This window comes from Panthera pardus, unplaced genomic scaffold (assembly GCF_024362965.1).
Source record: "Panthera pardus isolate Hobbes unplaced genomic scaffold, ASM2436296v1 HiC_scaffold_18, whole genome shotgun sequence".
Taxonomy (NCBI): Eukaryota; Metazoa; Chordata; class Mammalia; order Carnivora; family Felidae; genus Panthera; species Panthera pardus.
In genome coordinates, this window is record NW_026526743.1 from 9,966,924 (window position 1) to 9,993,515 (window position 26,592).

The 26,592-nt window shown below is 42.7% G+C and overlaps 2 protein-coding genes across 6 annotated transcripts in view; one reads left to right on the forward strand and one right to left on the reverse strand.

The window, feature by feature from the left end:
- Positions 1 to 13,812, forward strand: part of NLRP4 (NLR family pyrin domain containing 4) — a 30,271-nt gene extending 16,459 nt beyond the window's left edge. The window contains exons 5-9 of the mRNA XM_019439160.2: positions 575 to 742; positions 3,508 to 3,678; positions 9,367 to 9,537; positions 10,425 to 10,595; positions 13,633 to 13,812. Of these exons, the coding sequence (XP_019294705.2) occupies positions 575 to 742; positions 3,508 to 3,678; positions 9,367 to 9,537; positions 10,425 to 10,595; positions 13,633 to 13,726 (775 nt within the window). The 3' untranslated portion in view covers positions 13,727 to 13,812. The remainder of the gene's footprint in view (positions 1 to 574; positions 743 to 3,507; positions 3,679 to 9,366; positions 9,538 to 10,424; positions 10,596 to 13,632) is intronic.
- NLRP13 (NLR family pyrin domain containing 13) overlaps positions 11,709 to 26,592 on the reverse strand; it is a 103,409-nt gene continuing 88,525 nt past the window's right edge. Inside the window, exons 9-16 of one of the 5 annotated variants that reach the window (XR_008423384.1) lie at positions 26,080 to 26,250; positions 23,330 to 23,500; positions 22,557 to 22,727; positions 20,456 to 20,626; positions 19,130 to 19,209; positions 16,862 to 16,950; positions 13,630 to 13,746; positions 11,709 to 12,137 (exon numbers count right to left, since the gene is read on the reverse strand). Coding sequence is in view for 3 of the 5 variants with exons in the window: in XM_019439156.2 (XP_019294701.2) it covers positions 19,086 to 19,209; positions 20,456 to 20,626; positions 22,557 to 22,727; positions 23,330 to 23,500; positions 26,080 to 26,250 (808 nt within the window). In the remaining 2 variants the exon portion in view is untranslated. Of the gene's footprint in view, positions 12,171 to 13,629; positions 13,747 to 16,861; positions 16,951 to 18,064; positions 19,210 to 20,455; positions 20,627 to 22,556; positions 22,728 to 23,329; positions 23,501 to 26,079; positions 26,251 to 26,592 lie in introns of those variants that run through there. The other 4 variants (XR_008423383.1, XM_019439156.2, XM_019439159.2 and 1 more) reach the window with 4 other exon arrangements.

Consider the following 26,592-nt stretch of genomic DNA (forward strand, 5'->3'; position numbering starts at 1 on the left):
GAGTGGCTGAGGTAATAGAAAACCATAATTACTGGCAGCCTCCACCTACTCAAGCTACCAATTGATGAGTGCTATAGAATTCCAGTTGAAGGCATCTTCAACAGGATGTCCTCCGAAGAGGTGTTGCTCAAGCAGACACCTGAAAGATGAAGATCAAACTAAAGACCAGGCAAAGAGCATTCCAACAAGGTGCACAAGTGCAAAAACCCTAAGTGGGTCAGAAGATTTTGGGGGGCCATGTGGAGAGCAGCAAACATGAATGACTACCTTGAGTGGCTCCTAATGTGGGTAAGGCAACTGAAAATGGCCAACATGGCTGGACACAAGGATACAGGAATAGGATGGGGCCTCATAGATCATGTGATGTGTTTGTAGCAGTTCCCTAGGTCGTACATGGATAATAAGCCTGTGTCTCTAGTGACTCCTCAAGTCCCAAGAGTTACCAGGATCAAGAATGGGGTCCATGAGGTGCCAAAGCAGAGCAAATATGTTCTTCCTGACTTGTACAGGATTAACAAGGGGAATGGATCAGAGAAAGAAACCAACAAAATGTGACCTCTTCTTTTTCCTACAGACTGGCAAATTGTCACCTTTCAGCAGATGATTGTGAAGCCTTTACCTGCGTCCTAAACAGCAGCAAGAAGCTGAAGCTTCTTAATGTATCCTACAACTACCTGGACCAAGGGGTACCCTTGCTGTGTGAGGCCTTGCAGCGCCCTGACTGTGGTCTAGAGGGCTTGATGTAAGTGCACATTGGGAGGGTCCACTGTGGAGAACCATGGCAGCGGTTAGTTTGAACTTGGGCCGGTTGTCTAAAATCCTACCCAGTGATGGAGGTACCACGGCAGAGATTTGAAAGCCTAAGCTGAGGATTCAGGAGAACTCGAGCTCTACCCCTGGATTTACCACTTAGCCCTTGTCATCTTGAGCCAAGTTACCTAACTTCTCTTGGGTTCAAATTGCTCTGTAAACAGGAGGAGGGAAAAATGCTGTCCTAGAAGTATTAGGAAAGTTGAGGTTATGCAGAGCACTACAGAGCATACACAATATTAGACTGGGTGAAAGTAACTACAACACTCGGATACTTCCTTACTCCCTACTGTTTACCTGTTACTAGTATGTACAGTGAGCTCTCACCTATGGTCCTTGCTAAGGGCCACAGCGGAGCAAGATGACCTTGGGGGCATTGGCTTCATTGAATAAAGTTCCACATCTATCTTCAGTTTATGATAATACTGGTAAGAAAGGGGAGGTGGGAAAATACATAGGCATTTGGGTCTGTTTTTTTATACGCAAATATCCTTAGTGATATGATATATGATATAGATTGTCTGTGGGGAACAGAACTGGAAGGTGGGAGAGAAACGTTTCTCTGTTTACACTTCTGGGTTTGTAAAAATGTGACCTATGTGAGAATAAGAGTACTCTGAGAATAAATCAAGCCAGTTAGAGGCCATCACTTCTAGTCAAAATGGAAAAACAGGGACTGGATTTAATCTCCCCCTGAAAACAACCAAAAATAACCAAGTAAGTAAAACAACATTTTCTAGACATCAGGCAATGAAGGACATGGATTCCTGAGAGACAGGAGAAAAACAGGGGGAGTCTTATAATTGTCCCAGCTGACTATGCAGAAAGTTTCCAGGATACTGTTCAGGAAGAGAGAACATGGAGCATGGCAGACTACAGGGTTTGGGGAGATGTTGGCTGAGAGTCTAGGAAGTTTGTGGGAGGTCATAGGACAGCACACCAAAGCATCTAGAAAATGTCAAAATCCGAAAGACACCCCCTCAAGCACCCAGCAGGGTTCTGGCTCACATAAGCATGAGAGAAAACTACCTTTCCCTTTCTCAGGGAAGGGCCACCCTGAGAGGATGTGAGGGTGCTGGGCCTGGTCCTCACACAGACTAGGGCATAGTTCTCATTCACAAGGCATCAGGTAGAGTGTTCAGAATAGTCTCCCCTTGGGAGGGGGATATGATTACCTGTAAACTAAACCCTAGTCTTGGTGAAAATGCTTAGAAAAATTGTTCTCAGGTAGTTTCACAATTTCCCAGAACATAGCTAAAGAATCCAGACTGGAAAAAGTAAAGTAAAACTGTCTTTATTCTTAAGCAACATGAACATTGGTGTAGAAAATCCAGGGGAATCTAGAAAGGAAGAATACACATTATACGATAAAACTCAAAAATGCAAACTAATATATAGAGACACAAAGCAGATCAGTGACTGCCTAAGTGTGGGGCAGATGGGTCATGAAGAGGGACAGATGACAGAGGGGCATGAGGAAAGTTTTGGAGTTGATGGATATGTTCCATCATCCAATGGCGATGGGTGTACCTAAACTATACACCTTAAATATATAATACTGTGAAAATACACTAGGCTGTATTTGAATTATGCCTCAATAAAAGAAATCAGGATGAAATATAAATAGAAACATTTGGGAAGAAGACCACATGGAAATGATTGCTTATATTGAAATAAATATACGGATATAAAAAACTTAGAAGTAGTTGATACAACATTAATATTGAGTGAGATCTTACAAACAAGCTACATATTTTTCCTGATTTTGTTGGATTTAAAATGAGTTATTTTACTTATAGGGTTAAGTATCTAAAGTACAAGTACATTCAGCATCAGCATATTAACTTGCATTTTTTTTTTTTTTGATTCCTGGTAAATAAAGAACATGACAACTTCTCTAAGTAGAAAATTTTTAGTTGTCAATGTTTGCCAGGGTTGAAAATAAGACACTTAAACATAGCAAAATATTTAAATCCTACGAAATGTTAGAGTAATCTTCATCAAAGAATATTTTTACCATAGTAACAATATTGTACAGCCACTAAATTGTGAAAGTTTAAAACTAAAATTCACTTTTTAATTGAAAAAAATGATATTCATAAGTTGAAAACCTGGATTTTTTACATAAAATTTTGTTCATGTTTAAAGGTTAGCAACTAAAATGTAAATATAAAAGTGCCAGAAAATTTAAGTCTATTGGCTATGTGTGGTTCAGTCGACACGAGTTTGCAACCCCTGCTTTACTTTGCGGTACCTTAGAATATTTCCCAAGTTAACATGCATCTTGTTGAAAGCCATGAACTTAGGATTTTAAAGAGTAACAGAATTGAAAGAGGATTTTATACATAAGGTAATTCAATGCACTTCCTCAGTCCATGAGAGAACAGTGTCATAAGGTAAATGCCTTGTCCAAGGACAATATCAGATGTAGAGTTAAAACCAACATTTTCTACATTCTTCTCGAGTATTCATTGTGCCATAGTTTTCCCTCAGCATTACTTTATCAGTTTTATTTTCTAATTCGTGTATCATGTGAAGAAGAAAACTCAAAGAGAGGTATTTTCAGATAAGTCACAGGTTCATTGCTTCATTAAGGACTGTATATGGAAAATTACAGGACTCCTACTTTTAACGTGGAGTTAAAGTTCTGTGAGGTGTCAGTCCTTCCCTCCTTTTCTCCCATGTTTGTCTCCACAGATTAGGTTACTGTTACCTCACTGAACACTCCTGGAAATACCTCTACAACGTTCTTCTGTATAACAAAAGCTTGACCCATCTAGACCTCAGCGCCAACGTCCTGAAATATGAAAACTTGAAACTTCTCTGTGAGGCCTTGAAGCAGCCAGGCTGCCACCTGTGGTCACTGTGGTAGGTGTTCTTGAGGAAGGCTTGGATTGCTCAGAATCTATCTGGAATTGAGGAGAGCCATAGGGTCTGTTCCTCAGAATATAAAGGTTAGAAATGACCTGACTCAGACTCTTGTGGAAATGTTGAGATGAGCAAACCTTACCTCCTTCTTGTGTCACAGATTTAGGGTGTTGTAGCTAGTCATTCAGCAGGGTAGACATATAGGCTGAGGGAAAGAACCTAATTATGACTGGGGGCTGAGGGATGGTCTTGGGTTGGATGTTTGACATGAGTTCCACCAGATGAATAGGGGTCTTGGGGTGGAAATCACAGGTAGGTATATCTAACATGGCAATAGGAGGCCTGATAACAGGAGTGGGACACACATGGATAACACAAGGAACACCTGAGGAAGGAATCATGGCAGTAAATTTAATAGTAAAGGAAATAATGAAAAGATTTAATTTGATGTTATAAAATGGAGAAATATTTGGGTAACCTTGTGGTGGTGGAGTTACCAAGAGGGACAGCATTACCTCATCAAATGTCTCTTTCCCTGAGAAATCAAGAGATGTGGATTAGACACAATTCTTTTTACCTAATACATCAAGATATCTCAGTTCAGAATTTTTTAATTGTTCAGATGGTTAATGGGAGAAAGGAGTCCTATAACACCCAATGCTTATCACAACACCTGCCTTCATAAATACCCATCCCCTACCACCTCCCTCCATCAACCCTCAGTATGTTCTCTATTGTTAAGAGTCTCTTATGGTTTGTTCCCCTCTCTTCCGCCTGCCTTCCATATGTTCATCTGTTTTCTTAAATTCCACATGTGAGTGAAATCACATGTTATTTGTCATTCTCTGCCTGCCTTATCTCATTTAACATAATACCTTCTAACTCCATCCAAGTCATTGCAAATGACAAGATTTCATTCTTTTTGATGCCTAAGCAATATTTCTGTGTGTGTGTGTGTGTGTGTGTGTGTGTGTGTGTGTGTGTGTTCTTTATCTATTCATTACTTGATGGATACTTGAACTCTATCCACAGTTTGTTGACAATGCTGCCATAAACATTAGGGTGCATATACCCCTTCAAATCAGACTTACATATAAAATAACTGCATTTACTATGTTTTGAGAAAAAGAACAAGGGGGGAACCTGGGTGACTCAGTCCATTAAGCATCCGACTCTTGATTTCGGCTCAGGTCATGATCTCACGGTTTGTGAGAACAAGACTTGCATCAGGCTATGTGCCAACAGCAAGGAGCCTGCTTGGGATTCTCTCTCTCCCTTGCCCCCATTCACATATGCTCTCTCTCTCTCTCTCTCTCAAAATAACCAACTTTTTAAAAAGTTGCAATATCTTAGAGGGGGGAAAGCCATAAACATCTAGAAATTGTAAATACCAAAAGCTTAAGACATTTAATAGGTTAGACATAATTGAAGAGAATTAGTAAAACAGAAGCCAGGTCATAATTAAGACTGTGTGAAGAGGAGAAAAAGATGTAAAATAGGAGAGACTGGGGGCCTAGAAGAACAAGATGTTCTAGCCCAAGTAATGGGAATCCCAGACAGACAACCTATTTTATGAAGTAATGGCTCACAGTTTTCCCGATGGAAAAGAAATTGATGAAAGGTTCTGATCTACAGATCCAAATCATCCACATCAGCCTCTAGTAGGATAAATACTGGAGAATCTGCAGAACACCAAATATGCAGGTAGTAGTCTTAAAACCTCAATGCTTGGGGCTGGGGGAAGCCATCATATCTAAAGGAAGCACAAAGAGTAGATGAAGACTAACCATGGAAAAAGGCAGTGCAGGGGGAATCTTTGCCATGCTGGGGAGAAATTGTCAACCTTAGGTTTTTGTTCTCTTTCCTAATGATTTTTGTTTGTTATAAAACCTAAGTCTCATTCAAGGCAATTGTAAAGAACATCCCTCAAAGAGAAGGTAAAATATTCCAGATAGAAAAATGGAGAGAAAAAGTGGTGAATCTGTAGATCAATCCAAGCAAAATATGGACTAACAAAAGAGATACAATTATTAAATCCTAAAGGAGAACAATTTAAGTGTATAACAGCAGTAATATAAAATGTAAGTTAATGTCCTAAAGTCCACAAAGAGGGTAAAGGTGTTGATTAACTTAATATGTTGATGGGTTAAATGTGGACACAGAAATTTCTATAGAACGTTAGAAAAAAAAAACAAAGTATTGCTGACTCCCAAATAAGCAGAGAAGATGGAATGATTAAAAAAATACCTAATCAAGACACTAATATAAAATGTAAGATGTAGATCTAAAATCTAAGTAAATAGGGGCGCCTGGGTGGCTCAGTCGGTTGAGTGTCCGATTTCAGCTCAGGTCATGATCTCACAGTTCGTGAGTTTGAGCCCCACGTCAGGCTCTGTGCTGACAGCTCGGAGCCTGGAGCCTGCTTCGGATTCTGTGTCTCCCTGTCTCCCTGCCCCTCCCCCACTCACGCTTGAGCTGGCTCTCTCTCTCTCAAAAATAAATATTTAAAAAATTTTTAAGTAAAATATAATCAAATATAAAAAATTAAGTATTTTGGCCACAAGAAAGGTTGTCATACAGGATTTTTATTTTAAAAAGTTTTTTTTAATGTCTATTTTTGAGAGAGAGAGTGACAGAGCACTAGTGGGAGAGGCACAGGGAGAGAGGGAGCCACAGAATCTGAAGCAGGCTCCAGACTCTGAGCTGTCAGCACAGAGCCCAACCCAGGGCTCAAACTCACAAGAACTCACAAACCGTGGGATCATGACCTGAGCTGAAGTCAGACACTTAACCACCTGAGCCACCCAGGTACCCTTGTCATAGTGGATTTTTAAAAAAAGTGATGTTTTTAAGTGACCTATTAAAATACAAGGAAGCTGTGATGGCACATTACACTGAAAATGCCACTAAATGTTCACTTTAAGATGATTTTCTGTTATGGAAATTTCATCTCAAGTTTAATGAGAAAAATTTGGAAGACGGAAAAGACAAACAATATGCCATGAACATGTTGTAGCTGTATCCAACAGACAAAACAGAATTTGAAAAAGAAAGCATCAATCCATTATTTGCATCCTGCTGTTTTTTTTTTTTTTTAACTAATGTCCTATTCCATTGAACTCAAATTCTTAGGAGGTGAATGTAATTACTTCAGTCATCATCCATAAAACAAAGAAGAGATCAGAGTAGAAATTAGGATACGCCCTGAATAAAAAACACATCCCTGGTGGCTACCATATTGAACAGCACTGCTCTGTATCAAGAATGGGAAAAGACATTACTACAGATGATATAGATATCAGATTATTATGAGCCACTGTATACAATAAACTTGAAAATTTAGATTTTTTCAAATATCAGTAAAAATACTAAGGATGACCAAACTTAGAAAAATGAAAAATTTTTAATGTTATTTTGAGAGAGAAAGAGCATGCATGAAAGTGGGGGAGGGGCAGAGAGCAAGCAAGGAAGAGAGCAAGAATCCCAAGCAGGCACTGTGCCATTAATGCAGAGCCCTAAGCAGGGCTCAATCTCAATGAACTGTGAGATCATGACCTGAGCTGAAATCAAGAGTCTAATGCTTAACCAACTGAGCCACTCAGGCTCCCCGAAAAATGAATAGTTTTAAACCACTGAAGAAATTAAATCAGGCTTGAAAGTTTTCATCAATGGCTGCTGCCAGATATTCAAGGGAGAAATAATTCCAGTCTTAACACAAATTCTTTCAAGACTGGAAAAAGAAGAAATACTTCCTACTATTTTTCAAGGCTAGAATAACGTCAAACTCAAAGTATATACCAATGTTATTCATGAAATGCAAAAGCACTAAAAGGTACATGAGCAAACAGATTCCAGAAATGTATTAAAAGAATAAATATAGGGGCGCCTGGGTGGCTCAGTCGGTTGAGCGTCCGACTTCGGCTCAGGTCATGATCTCGCGGTTGGTGGGTTCGAGCCCCGCGTCAGGCTCTGTCCTGACAGCTCAGAGCCTGCTTCGGATTCTGTGTCTCCTCCTCTCTCTGCTCCTCCCCTGTCTCATGCTCTCTCTCCAAAAAAAATTTTTTTTAAATTAAAAAATAAAAGAATAAATATAAGGACTAAGTTTGGGTTTATCCAGAGAAGGTAGTTAAACATTAAAAAGATCAGTGTAACTTACCATACTAACTGATTAAAAAAAGTCACTATCCTCTAAACTACAGAAAAAGCTTTGAGTTAAAACAATACCCACCTATTATAACTCTTGGAAAATTAATAATTGGGACTTTCCTTGATAAAACATTCAAGAAATCTGAAGCAAACATCCGCTTAGCGATGGAGACACAAAAGCTTTCTCTTTAGTATCAAGAAAAAGGTAAGAAAGCTGGCTATAATCACTTCTAATCTACGTTGTCCTATAAATGTCAGCAAAAGCAATAAGGTAAAAAATATAAAACTGTAAATCCTTAAAAATGTTAGAAGGGGAAAGACACCTGATTCCTTTTTCTTTAATGTTTATTTTTGAATGAGAGAGACAGAGTGCAAGTGGGGGAGGGGCAGAGAGAGAGGGAGACACAGAATCTGAAGCAGGCTCCAGGCTCCGAGCTGTCAGCACAGAGCCCGAGGTGGGGTTCAAACCCACAAACTGCAAGACTGTGACCTAAGCTGAAGTTGGACGTTTAACCAGCTGAGCTACCCAGGTGCCCCCAAGCCCCTAATTCTATGCAGACAGAATATTATAGATCTTTTAAAAATCTGTAACTAAATAATCAGAATTGAGTCTAACAAGCTTCATTTAAATAATCTACCAAAAAAAGATTTCTTATAGGCCAACAAGAAGCAATACACCAATGGAATTAAATAGAAGTACCATTTACAGTAGCATCAAAAAGGAATCATCTGGGAATTAAGCTAATATAGTATGTGTGAAACCTTTGCAGTGAATATCATGAGATGCTAGTGTAATTCAGGAAATGTGAGATAGAGTCCATGTTCAAGGATTGAAATACTCACTATCCAAAGTCAATTCTACACAGAATGATTTTTAGTTTTAATGAAATCCCAAAGTGCAATACTTGTGGTGGTGGTGAACTTGAAAAGCCAATTTCCAAATGTATGTGGAATTTGCAAGGGGCCAAAGATACCTCAGAAACACCTAATGAATAAGAAGTGGGAAGGTCTTGCTCTAAAGATAAGGTGTTATAGGGGCGCCTGGGTGGCTCAGTTGGTTAAGTGTCCAACTTCCACTCAGGTCATGATCTCACAGCTCGTGAGTTTGAGCCCCACATCAGGCTCTGTGCACACAGCTCAGAGCCTGGAGCCTGCTTTGGATTCTGTGTCGCCTTCTCTCTCTGCCCCTGCCCCGCTTGTGCTTTGTGTGTGTGTCTCTCTCTCAAAAATAAACATTAAACCTTTAAAAAGATAACTTGTTATAAGGTCTTAGAAATTAAAAGCCTAGCAGAATCCAGAGGTATGAACAACCAGCATAGGGAGCCCCAAAAGACCCATCCACGTGTGTTCAGATATTGCCTGAGGACAAGTACATCATGGGGGCAGTGGGGGGGGGGGCAGGGAGTGGACACCGCCTTAGCAGAGCTGCTGCATTATGCCCTTTGTGCATGGATGAACATGTAATGCTTTGGTATCTTTTTTCTGATCTCAAGTGTGGAGGCAGTAACCCTTAAGAGTGACATCAGCACTGTTCTCTTGCAGTTTGGTGAAATGTTCCATCACCGCTGATGGCTGTCGAGACCTCGCCTCAGTCCTCACTGGCAATCAGAACTTGAGAAGTCTACAAATCAGCTACAATGACATAGAAGATGCTGGTGTGAAGCTGCTGTGTCAAGGTCTAGCACATCCCAGCTGTCACTTAGAGATTCTTGGGTGGGTGACCCCAATGTCAAGGCTGGGTCTCGGTGGGTGGAAGGTGGAGGAAAGTGGAAACCAGACGGGGACACGGAGTCATGAGCTGTCCTGGAGTAATGACTCCTAACTTAGAGACGTAAAGTAAGGAGCACTGGCGATGGCTCAGGAGTCCAAGGTTCCCTGGGGACTGGCTCATGTAGGTGGTCCTCTCAATCATTTTGACAGTGTGCTGGGGCTGCCATAACACAGCCCCATGGACTGGGCCACTTCACAGAGATGTGTCACCTCATGGATCTGGAGACCAGAAGTCCCAGATCCAGGATTGGGCAGGGCTGGTTTCTCCTAAGGTCTTTCTCCCTGGCTTGTAGACAGCTGTCTTCTCCCTGTGTGTGGTCCTAATTTTGTCATCTTATAAGGACACTAGGCATAGTGGATTAGGAGTAATTAATAACTTCATTTGGACCTCTTGGCCTCTGTGGAGACTCTGTCTCCAACTGTAGCCACATTTGGGGGTTCTGAGGGTTGGGACTTCAACATGAGTTTTTGGAGGGACACAATCAGCATCTTGGGTTCTAGACAGCAAGAAATGCACAACGTGGTGGCTCAGAACTCCCGTAACCTTGCTTCCATGGGGTCCTACGAGCCAACACCATGCAGGAGGCCAGCCTCTTTCAGGGGTAGGGAAACAGGTCCTTCCATGACTGGAAGGAGCTGCCAAGACACAAGCCCTGTACAGGCATGGGATCAAAGAGGAACACACAGTGTGGCCCTCTATGATCTCCCCCCAGTCAGGGACCAGATGTCACACACTGTACTCAGAGGCTAGGGGTGACCTTGGCTAAATGTGACACTCCCATCCCACTCACTTGGATGAACCACCTCTCACCCTGTGTGCTTGGTTGCAGGCTGGCTACATGCAAGTTAACAAGTGCCTGCTGTGAGGACCTCTCTAGTGCCCTCACCAGCAGTAAAACCCTGCAGAGTCTGAACCTGCAAGGAAACGCCCTGGACCACACTGGAGTGGCGGTGCTATGTGAAGCCCTGAGACACCCAGCCTGCACCCTGCAGATTCTAGGGTGAGCTGGGGTTTGCTCTCCTGGTGAGGACACGCCCGGGTGAGGGGGGATTCACTGGAACCCGAGGTGTGGTGCTGCCACAGTCAAAATGCAAATGGTGCTCCTTGCCTTGGGATTGTGGGAGTGAAAGATACGTCAACTCAGCACAGTACCTGGTGGGTGGTGATACCCTATGAACAGGGGCACTTGCTATTGTTCCAGTACAATTATAAAGTATAGCTTACTATATTAAAGCTTATCTACCAGGCGCCTGAGTGTCTCAGTCAGTTGAGCATCCAACTTTGGCTCAGGTCATGATTTTGCGGTTCATGGGTTCGAGCCCCACATCAGGCTCTGTGCTGACAGCTCAGAGCCTGGAGCCTGCTTTGGATTCTGTGTCTCCCTCTCTCTCTGCCCCTCCCCTGCTCACACACACTCTCTCAAAAATAAACAGACATTAAAAAAAATTAAAGCTTATATAAAAATTTTAGATTTATAATTGATATATCAGACTTACATTTATACTTATATAGGCCCCTATGACTTACATAATATACATTTATAAATTATAACTAAAATCTAATGTAAAACACATATAATTTGTATATTTGTATAGACATAAACATATTTATAGCTATAAAATTAAAGTATAGAGTAGACTTCTACATGTTATATGTTATAGACTTATATTAAAATTTAAGTAGGTAGTTGTGTATTATTTCATATATTAGATTTCATAGTTATAATTTATATGTATAATTATACATGTATATAATTATGTATTTTCATTTTTTAATGTATATTTGTTTTTGAGAGAGAGAAAAACAGTGTGGGCAGGGGAGGGGCAAAGAGAGGGGGAGACAAAGAATCTGAAGCAGGCTTCAGGCTCTGAACTGTCACCACAGAGGCTGACATGGGGCTCAAACCCACAAACCATGAGATCATGACCTGAGCTAAAGCCGGATGCTTAACTGACGGAGCCACCCAGGCACCCACACATTTATAATTATAGATTTAAATATTTAAATTATACACATGTAATATATATTATTCATATAATTATATTTATAAAACTATAATTATACATATAATACAAAATGTATGTATTAGGTTATTTTATCAAAGACTGTTCTATTAGGTTACAATATAATGAACCTTAAGCATCGCTTTCTCATTTATTTCTCCTGCTCTCTTCAAACGTATCTGAAATCCAGGGCAGTCATAGGAATTTACATGGCCACTCATTTCTAGAAAGGACTAGGAGATGTTGGGTTAACACTGGTATAACTCCAACACTAAGACCATTACTGTCTTTTCCAACTTGTGAAGCTATGAGTCCATTTCCTCAAAGTCCATCCTTGTAAACCTATGTCTAGAAACTTCGGGTGCCTGCCATCTAGAAAGTTCATCCTCCTCTTACCTTTTGTGAGAGGTTCCGAAGGTGGTGCTTGAGGCAGGGGGAAGACTTGGATTTTCCATAGTTTTTCCAAATCATGTTATGCCAGCTTTTCCATGCTGAGTCTTGTAGCCCCAGGCAAGGCATTTCTCCTGACTGTCTGTTCTCTGCCAAATGAGGGAAATGATTTGACACAGGTACTGTGAAAATACAGATGTAATAAAAATGCTGGAAACACATAAGTGAGTTTCCACATCCCGTGCACCCTCCCCAACCGTGGACAGTCCCACAGATCTGTGTGTCAAGACGAACAGATGCCTGAAAGAATGTCCTTCACTCCAACAGGGAGGTGAAGGTGCTCAGGACGGTTGCCAACAGATACCAGCAGACACCACAGATATTTGTACCCACAGAGGAACACACACACAGTGATCCTTAACCCTCCCATTTAGTTCAGAGCCACAATGGACTGCCTCGTGTTAAGTGCAGGGGCTCCAGGGCCACAGTACTGGCATCTGTATCATGACTCTACCACTTGATGGCTGTGTGACCTTGAGCCAATTTGCTTTGCCTGCTTGTCTTCATCACAAATCGGGTCAATAATGCTATCTCCCACAGTTGAGAAATTTTTTTTTAACTTTTTTTTAACATTTATTTATTTTTGAGACAGAGAGAGACAGAGCATGAACGGGGGAGGGTCAGAGAGAGGGAGACACAGAATCGGAAACAGGCTCCAGGCTCTGAGCCGTCAGCACAGAGCCCGACGCGGGGCTTGAACTCACAGACCGTGAGATCATGACCTGAGCCGAAGTCGGACGCTTAACCGACTGAGCCACCCAGGCGCCCCAGTTGAGAAATTTTAATGAAAGCTGCACCTAAAGCCCTCAGCAGAAGGCTAGGATCAGGCACTCAGATAACGGAAGCTATTACTGTTTTATCTTTTTAACAATAAAAGTAGTTGGTCCTGCTCCTTAGCTTCCTGAATTGCCATCTTCAAACCCCAATGTTCAGGTGGAGTCAGGGCTTTCTATCAGATAGGACATCTGTTCTGTCCAGCGATGTGCTGGAGACCGCTGCCACCAGATGGTGATAACCCTGTGTGTACAGTTCTTCCTACTCTTGTGTTTAGCGACATCAAGTTGGCAGCTTTAAATTGGCCATGATAGGAGAACCTGGGTGGCTCAGTCAGTTAGGCGTCTGACTTCAGCTCAGGTCGTGATCTCACGGTTCATGAGTTCGAGCCCTGCATTGGGTTCTGTGCTGATGGCTCAGAGCCTGTAGCCTGCTTCAGATTCTGTGTTTCCCTCTCTCTGCTCCTCCCCCACTCACCCTCTGTCTCTCAAAAACAAATATTAAAAAATTGAAAAAAAAATGGTATTGGCCATGGTAGGAGAATTTACACCTCAGAAACGTGCAGTGCTATAAATCGGGGCTTTTCTCCCCCCCCTCAACCCCTCCAGGCCCCCGCCCCCTGCCAAGAGCCAGGTGTTAAACATTTATCAGTGCACCACTGCCTGACAGGTATGTCTGTCCCATGGGGGTGGGGAGGGAGGCGTCACCAGGTTCTCCTAGGCTTGACCAGGGAAGAAATGCTAGAGAAGAGCTGCAGAGAAGAAACAAAGGAGGTAGCAATTCAACAGAGCCCTTTTTATATCTTACCAGGCTCCAAAAAACTGAATTTGATGAGGAAACCCAGAGACTTCTGACAGTTGCAGAAGAAGAAAATCCCTCCTTGACAGTTATAGGTGACTGGTGACTCCTCCTGACCCAAGTGACCTGCAAAGAAAAGTTATTGGAGCCCTTACTCATGCCTACTCTGTCCCCAGGAATTACAGTTCCAGACACAGATGTAAACCCTGATCTTTCTGCATGGCCTCCCCCTCCCCCCACTTTGGATACATCATATACTGTGTGTGTATATGGTTTTTATTTGCTTTGTGGCCTTGGGCAAGCCCTGAAAGGCTGTCAAGGTCAAGTTCTTATCCTGTCTCACAAGGACATTTTATAGACACTCAATAAAATCTTAGATCTTAAAACAGTTTGTCAAATCTCCAAAAAGATTGTGTTCCCAGTGCATGCCCAGAGCAAGCATGTGGGTTGTAGAAATTGTGGTCTTTTCCCTCCATGGCTTGGACAGGCGCTGCCCGTACTGTGAGCATTGGACCTGAGATATAACCTGGTCCCCCTTTTCTGCTTGTGCTCCTGGTGTCCCAACTCAGGCTCTTTCTCTTCTCTTGCCTCATGATGGGATTTGAAAAGTACTATTTTATTAAATGTTTCAGGGAGAGAGCATGCACTCAGGAACGAGCAGGGAAGGGGCAGAAAGAGGGGGAGAGAGAGAATCTCAAGCAGGCTCTGTGCTGTCAACACAGAGCCTGACATGGAGCTCGAACCCATGAACCAGGAGATCATAACCTGAGCTGAAATGAAGAGTTCGATGTTTAACAGACTGTACCCCCCAGGCACCCAGAAAAGTGCTGTAAGTCATCCATAGCCTTCCACCTACATGTACAGCTAAAAGTGAAGATCCTTTTGACCACCAACCTGTCTCATTCCCTTCTTCCGACACCCCACAGGCAATCTGGCAGGAAACTAAGTACCATACCCTTTCTATACTTCCATATATGCAAATGCATCCATTAACAAAATAGCCTTGATTTTTTAAATTACATGAAGATCCCACGCCAAATGCATTGTTTTTTTCATTGTTAGGCTATCCATATTGATAGGTGTGTGTAAACTAACGTGGGTAGACTGAAAACAGATCACTCGTGATATATACGTATACACAGAAATGTGTGTATAGTTCAACACGGATAGATTAACACCGTATAAACACAATGGAGTGCATATATACAATGCCTTCTGTGTCAGGTTGAAAAAGGCGTATGCATGTATACGTATGTACACACATGCCAAAAGGTTGAGATATAGGTTTGTAAACCATAGGTCTCTATATATCTAAAAGTGGTTTCTTTAGCGGGATAGAATTGCCTTGTATATATGTATGTCATTTGAATGATCTATTGATAGAAACCACCTAAAATCCTAATACTTGACATCATGTATCACTACAACCTACGACCTTATAAATCTCCTCTCGTACAGGAATATTTAAGGCAGCCACCTAGAGATGTACATGTAGTGCGTATGGTTATAAGACACTAAGAGAAGGATGATAATTATAACAAGGGAAGTAGGTAGATTGTGCATGAAGAAATGAGCTCAATCCCAGGACGGTAAGGCATTTTACACAGTAGATAATGTGTGAAACCAATATAACAAATATAAGCAACATAAGCTACTGGTCTCATGGGATGTGTAGGGGTTCAGGGAGGAATAAGCCACCAGATGAGCTAAGCATGTATCTGTCTTCACCAGTTGATGCTCCAATGGGTATTTCTCCATTGATGGGAAGGTTCTGCTGATTCCAAGAATGCTGGCTTTAAAGACCCAGCTTCGGTGGTCAGATGCTGAATCTGTCACTGTGTCAATCAAGTAACTACGTTCCCTGCTCCCTTGCCTTCCACCTTTCTGAGTGCATCCATTCTTGGGACACAGGGCTTCCATATCACGGTTCAGGAGAGCCTAAAGTTTAAATTGAATTTTGTGGCATGGGACTAGGTTGTTAAGTTATCGCTATTGAGACTATTAAATGATTAAAAAAAGAAAAAGAAATGGCCCAGGACAAGTATTTAACCAGGTACAGGAGAAGAGTTCACATCTGAGTAAATTTCAACAGTCAGGCAAAAAGAATGCTTTGTGATTCGGTCTCTTGAGTCGTGCTTGTTCAGTGGAATAAATTGACAAAGTCGAAGCAAAACATTAACGAGTACAGAAACACCAGAGAAGACACCACAAGTCAGCCTCTGCAGAGTTGTAAAGTCACTCCATCAACCAAAGCTGCAAGCCCAGCAGGGTCCCCAAAATGATACCGAAGTCATTCTCTTCTGCCTCCTTCCAAGTTTTGGGTCATCTCTCTGTCCTTGTTCATCTCATTTCCCTGCATGACTCATTGCATCTCCCATCCTTCCCCAAACTCTACTCCCATCCTCCTCTTCCTGCTGAACCTTATGGCTTTCAAGACTCTCTTCATTTCCCCTCTTCCAACTGAGGACCTCCAACCCTCCAACTGAAGAGAGGGGGTGGTAACTGGAAGGAAAGCTTAAGGATACAAGTATTTCACTTCTGGACTCCCCTGCCATCAACTTAGGAGTTAGATTTTGTAAAGTCAGCAACTCAAATGTCTGTTGACAAAGGAATGAACACAATGTGGTCCATACCCATAGTGAAATAGGATTCCTAAAGAGCAAGGAAGTTCTGACACCTACTGCAACATGGATGAACCTTGAGGGCATTATGCTAAGTGAGGTAAGTCAGCCAACAAAAAGAAATACTGTATGATCCCAGTTTTTCGAGGTTCCTCAGGTGGTCAAATTCATAGAGACATAAAGAATAGTGGTTGCCAGGGGCTGAGGGAGGGAGAAATGGGGAATTAGTGTTTAATGGGGACAGAGTTTCAGTTTGGGGACATAAAGTTCCAGGGATGGATGGTGGTGATGGTTACACAACAGTGTGAAGCTACTTAATGTCAATGAACTGTTCACTTTAAAATGGCTAAGTGGGGTGCCTGGGTGGCTCAGTCGGTTAAGCATCCGGCTTCGGCTCAGGTCATGATCTCGCGGTCCGTGAGTTCGAGCCCCGCGTCAGGCTCTGGGCTGACAGCTCAGAGCCTGGAGCCTGTTTCACATTCTATGTGTCTCCCTCTCTCTCTGACCCTCCCCCGTTCATGCTGTCTCTCCCTGTCTCAAAAATAAATGTTAAAACAAATTTTTTTTAAAATAAAAAAATAAAATGGCTAAGCAGTGAATTTTTGTTATGCCCATCTTACCATACAATAAAAATCACAAGAGAAAGAGACTGAGAAAGTCACTTCATCTCTCATCTGTGGAGAAGAGGGAAGGCATCCTGCCAGGGTTTCTGCAACAGAGGTGATAAAAAAATAAGACAAAAAAACTGAGCCATGAAGCATCTAGTTAGCAAGAGAGGATCTTGAGATGATAGGATTAAAGGAGATTATTAACCTAAGAGCATCATTTACAGGTGCTTATCACAACTGACCATTTCACACGTCATTCTGTGTAATTTTTGCAAAACCTGAGATTGATGCTATCAGACCCAAGTTGTAATGAGAAAATTGGCTTAAAGGGTATAAAATCATTAGCTGAGAAGCAGTGGTTTTATCATCAAAAGCCACTGTGAATGTTTCCATTCCATAGAACCTGTTTGTCTTGCCAGATTCAATGCAGGGGATCCTTTATTCAACCACATCCCCTCCATTACATCACAAGAGGGATTCTCTCTGCTTCTTCTAGATAACTCTACACTACCCCTGCCTAACCCTACCCCCTGGCCATACCATAGTCCTGGCCACATCTACCCACACTTTTAAGATGGCCAAGTATCAGGTGTGAAAAAGGAGGTGGGGGGGGGTAGGTGGTCTTCCACATAATCACGGACTTGAAGTTAGAGTACAATTGGTCACAAGCTAATCAGTGTTTGTTGGGTGGTGGGCTTCCTAAACTGCAGTGAGCCTGGGGAAGTAGCTCAGCTGTCACCTCATCCAAATCCATTCAGTCCCATCCCATTTCCCTTCTGGGGATGGGGGTAGACCTATCCTTGATTTCCCTAGAAAGCCACTTTGGCGTTACATGGCTTTGAAATAAAACAACATTGTTAGAAGACCCAAAGGTGAAGAAGCTTTGCTGTAATTGAAATAATTCCATGGCACATCCAGAAATTCTAGAATAAATCCTAAAATATTATGAAAATATTGATAGAGAATTTGTAGATCTAATGTTCACAGAAGAATATGCCCATGTTTTGTTTCCAAAGACACAATGAAGAAATTTTGGGATCCTCTTGGATTTGGGGTTAACAGTTTGTCAGATTATCAGAACTAACACAATGCTATTTTAACCTACAGTAACTAAAGACATGGAGACTGAGGTGTACCCAAACCTTTGATTTTAAAATCTCTCTTCCTTGACAAGATTTTCTTAGTTCATAAACCTCCCCCCCCCCCACTATCCCAGCTTTTATCTATGATGAATGACCAAAATGCACAAGAAAGAGAAGGAAGGATTTATTTCAAGGACTCTGGGTTTCACTTATATTTAATGGTGAGGGAACATGATGGATAGAAGGATCATGGACTTACTCCAAGACCCCACTGGGTCTCATAAGGCATGTTGGCTCTTAAAATAGAAGACTCGGATTCTAAGTTCCATTATTTGACTTACTATTTCTGTAATTTGTTGTAGAACATTTATTTACCCTCATAATCTTTGTTTTCAAAATCAGTCAAGTAGGGATGTCCCTACCTACAGGGCTCCGATGTGGATTTAGACACACTATGATGGGTTTTATAAGCTACGAAATGCAAAATGCAATGAATGTCCCACTGTTCCCTCGGACTACTTCTGATAGCTTTTGCCTATTAAATAATAGGGCAAAGGAGATAAAATTGTGATCAGATCCTATCTTCATATGTATTTCCCATGTACGACATCAATTTCACATTACATCCTTGGGTAGGATCCATGTTCCCCAGCATTTTCAGGTGAGTAAAATACATTTTAGACATAACACAGCCATGGATCATTCAAAGGTACACGCAAAAGCCAAAATTGGGTCTATCTGCATCGTAGGAATGGTTCTTGATCTCCATCTGGCTGGTTTATCCACAGTATAATAACTGCGGAATTACAGTCACATCTATCCCATCTCTCGATCCATAGGAAATGAGGCTTTAGGCTTTCTCAAGGTATTTTCTTTATATCCTTTGCTTTATTGAATTCTCTTAACATGTGAGAGTTAAAGACATTACACCAAGAAAGACAAAAGGAAAGTTAAGGCAAAGCCAATGTAGGCTCTTGGGGCCAAATGTAGTATTAGATTAGGATTCTGGAGATTGAGTATTTAAATATGCTGCTTACAACAAATTGCGCGAAAACACTCTGGAGGTAACTGCTCATTTGTCCTCAAGAGCAGCAACACCTGATAAATCTCCTGGCGATTCTACTCCAAGAACATCCCATAGTGTAGCCATTGGATCACCACCACCATTTGTCCTCAAGGTCATTGAAATCCCACTTACACTTGACTCTCAGAAAGGACCCCCTCTCCTGCAATTCCTCGAGCTCCCCCTTCACTATGTTGTACAACTCTTTTTCAAGCCTGCAAGAAAGAGAGATAGAATGTTTTTAATAATGCATTACTTAGATGTGAAGTTGGTAATGTAAAGTCCTGAATGTGTAGATTTTGAACAACTTCCTCAAGTAGGCAAGATTCTTTGGTATCTGAGAAGGTTTCTGCAAAAATGTGCCTAGTTTAAGGTCTTTCTCCAGGGGAAAAGAAAATTCTGCTTACCTTTCTGACCTCATGTCCAGAATACTGAATAAGGTAGAGTGTGTTCTAATTAAACACTCTTATTTCACTGCCTGGAAAGGGCAATACAGAGCTTGGTAGTCTAACCTCAGCCTTTGCACATGCTACTCCAGCTTCCTTCAAACACTCTTGGTCCTTTGTCACTGTCCATGTTCCCCTCCTGACATGTGGATTCCTCCTTCTAGCCTCCTTGGGATTCAGCATCAACATCACCACCTCTGACATGCCTTCTGGTACCACTCTGATCACCCTTGTTTTTCTACCACAATCCCAAGTTTCCTTCCCAGCATTCGTGACAACACTGCTTTTATACATTTCAGATTTGTCCTCTCCCTAAGGAGAATGCAGACCCATGACGGCAAGGCTCATGACCATTTATTTACTGCTATCTGCTATGGCATGCTTGGCCCATAGTCAGCATTAAAAAGAGGTATCATTGGGGCGCCTGGGTGGCACAGTCGGTTAAGCGTCCGACTTCAGCCAGGTCACGATCTCGCGGTCTGTGAGTTCGAGCCCCGCGTCAGGCTCTGGGCTGATGGCTCGGAGCCTGGAGCCTGTTTCCGATTCTGTGTCTCCCTCTCTCTCTGCCCCTCCCCCATTCATGCTCTGTCTCTCTCTGTCCCAAAAATAAATTAAAAAAAAAAAGTTGGAAAAAAAAAGAGGTATCATTGAGTGAAATGTTGTTGAATTATTGAGTAGGTACAAAAATGCAAAAAATGAGGGGACTCCTCAACTACACAAATGTCTGCAGGACGGTGCTGCCCAGCATGGTTGCCACTATCCACATGTGGCCATTTCAGTAATTCAGCTCCTTGGTTGCATTAACCACATTTCAAGTGCCCAGTTACCACATGCTGCTACTGTCTATTCTATCGGGCAGTAGATATAGACTGTTTCCATCATTACTAAAGGCTCTGCTGGCCAGCACTGCTCCAGGAAATCCAATGCAGGGTGAATCTGATGCTTGCTATAAGACATCGGCCCATCCATCCCCTCTTATCAGGTGCCTCCCAGCATTAAAGGTGGTGGGGATTACCCAAGCTTCTGTAGTTTGCAGGTTGATTTTTTCAAGGCCTTCCACAGTGTGCTGACTCCTCTGGGCTCCAAGTCATTCCCCAGAAGGTTCAGGTTAAACAGGCTTTTACTGCTTCTGAGAACAGAGGAGAGATACTGGCAGCAAGCAGGTGTCAGATTGCATTTCTCCAACCTAGGAGTGGGTGAGAAGGAAGTGTGAAAGATGGTCCACTAGGATTGAGAAGTTAGAAACAGAAATGATACACATCTAGGAAAAAGTCTGTGGTTAAGCAGTGAAGAGACTGCCACACACCAGACACTTCTCCAACTGCTTACACATAACTCATTTACTCATATACCAATCCTATAAAGAGGTGGCCAATGTCTTAAACTCCATTTGCCAGATGAGCCAACAGAACGTTAGTCTGCCCAACTGTGAAAGAAACCATGTTTGTAAAAAGTAGATGTGAGTTTGGAAGATCCTTGAAAGGACTAAAATAAGATTACAACCTCTTCACTACACTTTCATCTTGTTCCTAAATTCAACAAAACAAAAATCTGTATGCCTAGTAGCTGGCCAACCATATGTTCAAAGACGAAAGTGACAAAGTGTTACATCAGTTTAACAGAGTGGAAATTTCCACCAAGTCTATAAAGATATGTGACAGGTGTCCATACATGAAAATTTTGAGATGAATCACTGGGTTCTACTCCTGAAGCCAACACTACACTGTATGTTGACTAACTTGAACTTAAGTTTAAAAAATGCCTTCCGAAAAAAAGTTGCGATGCATGAAGAGTGGAGAGAAAGGATAGGTTTTCTTAGGGTGGAAGGGGTTGGGTAAGATCCAGAGAATGCTTCAAGATAAAGGTACTATTTAAGGATAGGAAGAGAATGACAGGAGAAAGACCCACTCCAAGATCACATAAGTGCACCCTGTCTCCAGTCTAGCGCCACCTGCAGGGCTTTTACTGGTACCTTATACTGTATATTGTTGACCTTGACTGTGAACCTCTAACATTTCCATGGTCATCTAGGTTAGTGTTTCTCAATGAAAGGTGATTCCCCCCCTCCCCCACAGGGGAGACGGAACAAAGTCTGCAGAGCAGGGAGGTGCTATTTCATCTGGTGGGTGGGAGCCAGAGATGCTGCTCAGCATCATATAGAATGAAGGACCACCCACAGCAAAGGATTACTCACCCCAAGGTGTCCACAGTGCTGAGGTTGGGAAACCCTGGTTTGATGGTAAAGATGGGACCTTGTGAGCACAAGTTAGCCATTCAGGTGCCTGCTTTAAGGCTACTACTTTGGAGAATGAAACCAGATGGAAGTGAACTGAGTATCAGGCAGGCGTTCATCATTAAAGACAACAGGAGAGCTGTTGCAAACATTTTACTCATTTCTGCATCCAGGGAGAAGCAGCTAGAGAGTGAGGGCTTAAAACCAGACCATCATTCTTTTTTAAGGCACAAAGAGGACCCTGAATTACTTGCGTAAATCCCAGGGCTTCTCCTTCACCTGAAGGATAAAGAATTGTGCACCTGAAGATACTCCTTGGAGGATAAGGATGTACTAAGAAGCAGCAACTGGTGACTTACTTATGGGCATAATGCCCTCAAGGTGCATCCATTAAACACACATGGCGGGGGGGGGGGGGTCTCCACAGAGAAAGAAATACTGTAGAATCTCTTAACATTTTTTGAGAGTGAGTAGAATCACTGCCTATGTGAAAAATAGCTAACATGTAAGCCACACTTAACCCAAACTCCTATTCCTGGAGTCTAAACCATCTTAGTTTGCTAAACAAACACATTGTCTTATAGTTAAAATCAGACTTCCCCTTAGGCAGAAAAGACTCTGGGGCCAGGAAACAGGCTGTATCTGCCCCCCACCTACTATCCAAAAGGTACCGATTGAAAAGAGTATTAATATTCCAAGGAGGGGGTGAGTGGTATGAACTTCTGTCTCTGAATTGGAGTCTTATTGTTGAGAAGAGATTTTTAACAGGAGAATTTAGTCCTTTGTTCCCCACCTTCTTGAACCCCCAGGTGACCCCATCTATTCCTTCCTACCCCAAAAGTAGAGATGGGGGCTTCCTGCAAAGAGAACAGGGTCAACCCACCCAAGCGTGTTCAATGCACACTTCGGATGTTTTAGGACCTCACACAGGTGTTTCACTCCATCATCCTGAATGTCATTGCTCCCGATATCCAAAATTTTCATGTTACAATTATGCTGGAGGGCATTAGCAAGCTCCTGACAGCCTTCCGCTGTGAAAGAACAATCTGACAAACTGCAAAACAAACACAAAGGGAAAAAGAACAATCCTGGAGTCCTTAGACTTTGCTCTATATACCAAGCCCATCTCACAGTCTCCCAAGGAAAGGAGAGATGCCAAAGTGAGACTTCTCATCCAGAGCCCTGGGAAGAAAAGGGTGCTGGTCAGGAGGTCTGAGACACCCCGGGTACTCTATCTACCCTTGGTGGAAATTAAGTAGACAGGACAACAGCATAACCCTCTCCCCATGCCATCTATAGGGAGCTTGCACCTGGTTTCCTCTGGATTTCACCCCATGCACCTTAATTTTGCTTTTCCGCCCTTCATTGTAATAAACCACAGCCGCTAATCTGGGCTGCACACAGAGTGGAGTCCTCTGTGAGTCATCAAGCTCCTGGGGTGGTCTTGGGGACTCCCAGCACACATTGTGGTTGGTCCTTCACAATCATCCCAGTAACCCATCCCCTCATGCCCTTCCAACAGAGCCCGAAGCTTCTCTGTGTGAGCCATCACATCTACACCCAGGACTTCAGCCCCATTTGGAACGCAGGCATCTGCAGGTCAATTCACATGGTCTCTTCTCATCGTCCGAAGGGCAGGGAGGCAATGGAACTTACTCCAGGTTCTGGAGGCTGCAGTCCGGATGACTCAGGGCCTTACACAGAAACTTCACTCCCTCATCTCTCAGGTTATTCTTCCTCAGGTTCAGATGGGTCAAACTCTTGTTCTTGAGGAGAGCATCTGACAAGTACTTGCAACTGGATGTACCGAGCTGGCAGAACCAGAGCCTGTGGGGCAAGAGCCATGGAGACAGATGCTCCAGAAAGCAGCCCAAACCAAGACCACTGGGGACACAAGCCTCAAGCCCCACCTCAACTATGGTGTTGAGTTCAGCCACGGTGTCCCCCTGAACCCCCACCCAGGAAATGCTGAGTATCTGTGCTTACTTGTCCTTCCCCAGACTTCTGCAATGAGCACACCATGAACATGCCGGTCCTTAGTGTTTGGTTTAAAAAAAATAATAACAACAAAGGGATGCTCAAAGCATGCCAAGTTTGCGTAACGCAAAAGGAGTAAGTTCTGAAGATGTACCATAGAGTGTTGTGCTTATAGCTAACAATACTGTATTGTGTAAAGTTCTCCAAGATTCAGATTTTTTACGTGCTTATATTTTCTATGTTAAGTCTTAGCCACAAAGAACAGTTAATAAAAAAGGGTACAGAAGGAAACTTTGGAAGGAGATGGATATGTTTATGTCCTTAACGGTGGTCATATGGCCACCATATGGCCATGATGGTCTCGTGGGTGTGTCCTTCTCCCCTAACTCACCGGTTTGTATATATTAAATATGTACGACTTTTCACATGTCAAAAAAAGTGCAGTATGCAATACAAGTTGTAGGAGATCTAGAATACAGATACATGTTAGACATTTGTATATATTAGACATATAGGTATAACAGACATTTATACATGGTGTACATATGATAATGCTACTGTGTAGCATATGTCATGTGAATTATATATGTTACATATGATATATAGTTATATAGGAGATATGTAACAGATTATTTATGCATTAGATATATATAGTATACATGTTTGAAATATATGGCATATATTAGATATCTAGGTATATAACAGATACATACATGGTGTACATATGTTATCATGTAACATATATCACATATAATGTGCAGCTATAAGATTTTTATATATTTCATATATTATGTATTATTAATATGTATATATTAAAGTATCTTATATAGGTGTAATTATAAATGGGATAAATATAATGTAACCTATAACTGTCATATGTTACATTAGTTCATATTACCTATGAATGAATTACTTACTAATATTCTGGTTCTTTGAAGCTCTGTGCTGAGAGTGCTAACCTCTTAGTCCCTAGCTCAGATTCTGTCGTCTTTCACCATACACCCCCTTGGATGTGCCTCAAGACCCTTGGCCTTTTTATCCTTTTATGCTCACCTGAACAATATCCAGTTTTTGGAAAACCCATCGAAATGACACTTGGCCAGTGGACTCATCCCCACCCGACGACCCCCTTGAGACCTACAGTCCTACATACATACAACAGCTTTGCGTGGTTGGCTAATAGGCATCTCACGTTCCCATGTCCCAATCTTAACATCCAAACCTCATCCTCCCATCTTCTCCAGTCAGAAAACGGCAGCGCCTTTCACCCAGCTGGCAAACCCACCACCTGTGGGGCATTCCTGGTTCCTTTCCCTCTTCAACCACCACTGACCCATCAGCAAGCCCTACTGGCTGTACCTTCACGTATGCCCTGAAGTCCCACCACCTCACCTGGCTGATTCATATTCATCCTTTTGCTTGATCAACAGGCACTTGCTGCCTCCTATTTTTGCTTCCATTATAGTCTAGCCTTCAACAGCAGTCCAGGCGATCGTTCAGAGTCTGTCCCTGTACAACCTCCAGTCCTCAGAGGACTTTCCACCTTGCTCACAACAAAACAGATTCATACATGGCCAGGGCATATTCCCATTATCCCCCTCGCTCACATTACTCTAGCCTTACGAGTCCTCTGGATGTTCCTACAACACTCCAGTCTTGGGACCTTTCCTTCCTCTTCCTTCTCTGTGTCTGGTTCCTTCAGTCTCTGCTTCAGTGTCACCTCCTCAGGTCGGTGGGAGACCTTACCAGGAAACCAGCACACCATGCCTTGTCTACTCATTCCACTTTGTCTTCCTCGCTGAACTACTAGTTTTGTTTTTTTGGTATCTCACTCATCAATCTACACCCTCCTCACAGGCAGGAAGCTTGTCTGTCTTATCCACCACCCCAACCTTGGTGCCCAGCTGTGTTGGGATATAGGAGCTCAGATATAGGTTGACTAAATGGTAATTTCCTGGTATCCTTTTTAAAACTGAATTCCTTGGCACAACCCCCAGAGATTGATTCAACAAACTGAGGGTGCTACTCAGAATCTGTGTTTAGAACGGTGCCAGGCACATGGAGTACTTGCTCGACGTGTGTTAGTGTTCAGTGATAGAAATGGGTCCCAAATGGGGGCGCCTGGGTGGCTCAGTTGGTTAAGTATCCAACTTCAGCTCAGGTCATGATCTCACAGTTTGTGAGTTCGAGCCCCGCATCAGGCTCTGCACTGACAGCTTAGAGCCTGGAGCCTGCTTCGGATTCTGTGTCTCCCTCTCTCTCTGCTCCTCCCCTGCTCATGCTCTGTCTCTCCTTCAAAAATAAATAAAACATTTGTAAAAATTAAAAAAAGAAAAAAGAAACGGGTCCCAAATGAAGGGCCCGTTGTTTTCCTCCATGCCCACCCCCAAGCAGAGTCATTTCTAGAAACAGAGCCAGGAGATACTCACACCAATCTCTCTAAGGCACACTCGCGGTGAGTCAGGGAAGCACACAAGAGCCTCACGCCCTCGTCTCTGAGCGGATTAAATCCCAGGCACAGTCGACTTGTTCTCTGGGTACTGGTGAGGTACAAAGCTAGATCCTGATAGCTGGCTGCTGACAGGTTGCATTTCTCCAGGCTGCAGAGGAAGGCACAGGTACAGGGTGAGCCTCGGACATGCCCACGTTTTCTTTCTCAAACTCTCAGTCCCTTAGGCCACACATCTGGGACCCAGACATCGTGAAAGATTAAACTGTATAAAGAACAAAAGCTTCCAGGAGAAAAAAGTGGGTCAAGTAAGGTTTCTCATTCTCAACCCTACTGACCTTTGGTCAAGAACATTCTTTGTGGTGCTGGTGTGGAGGTGGGGGCTTGTGTGTGGGGGTTCTCGAGTGCATTGAAGGATATTGATCACACCTAGTCTTCACCCACTACATGCCAGTAGCAACCTCCCCTCCAAATTGTGAGGACCAAGTCAATG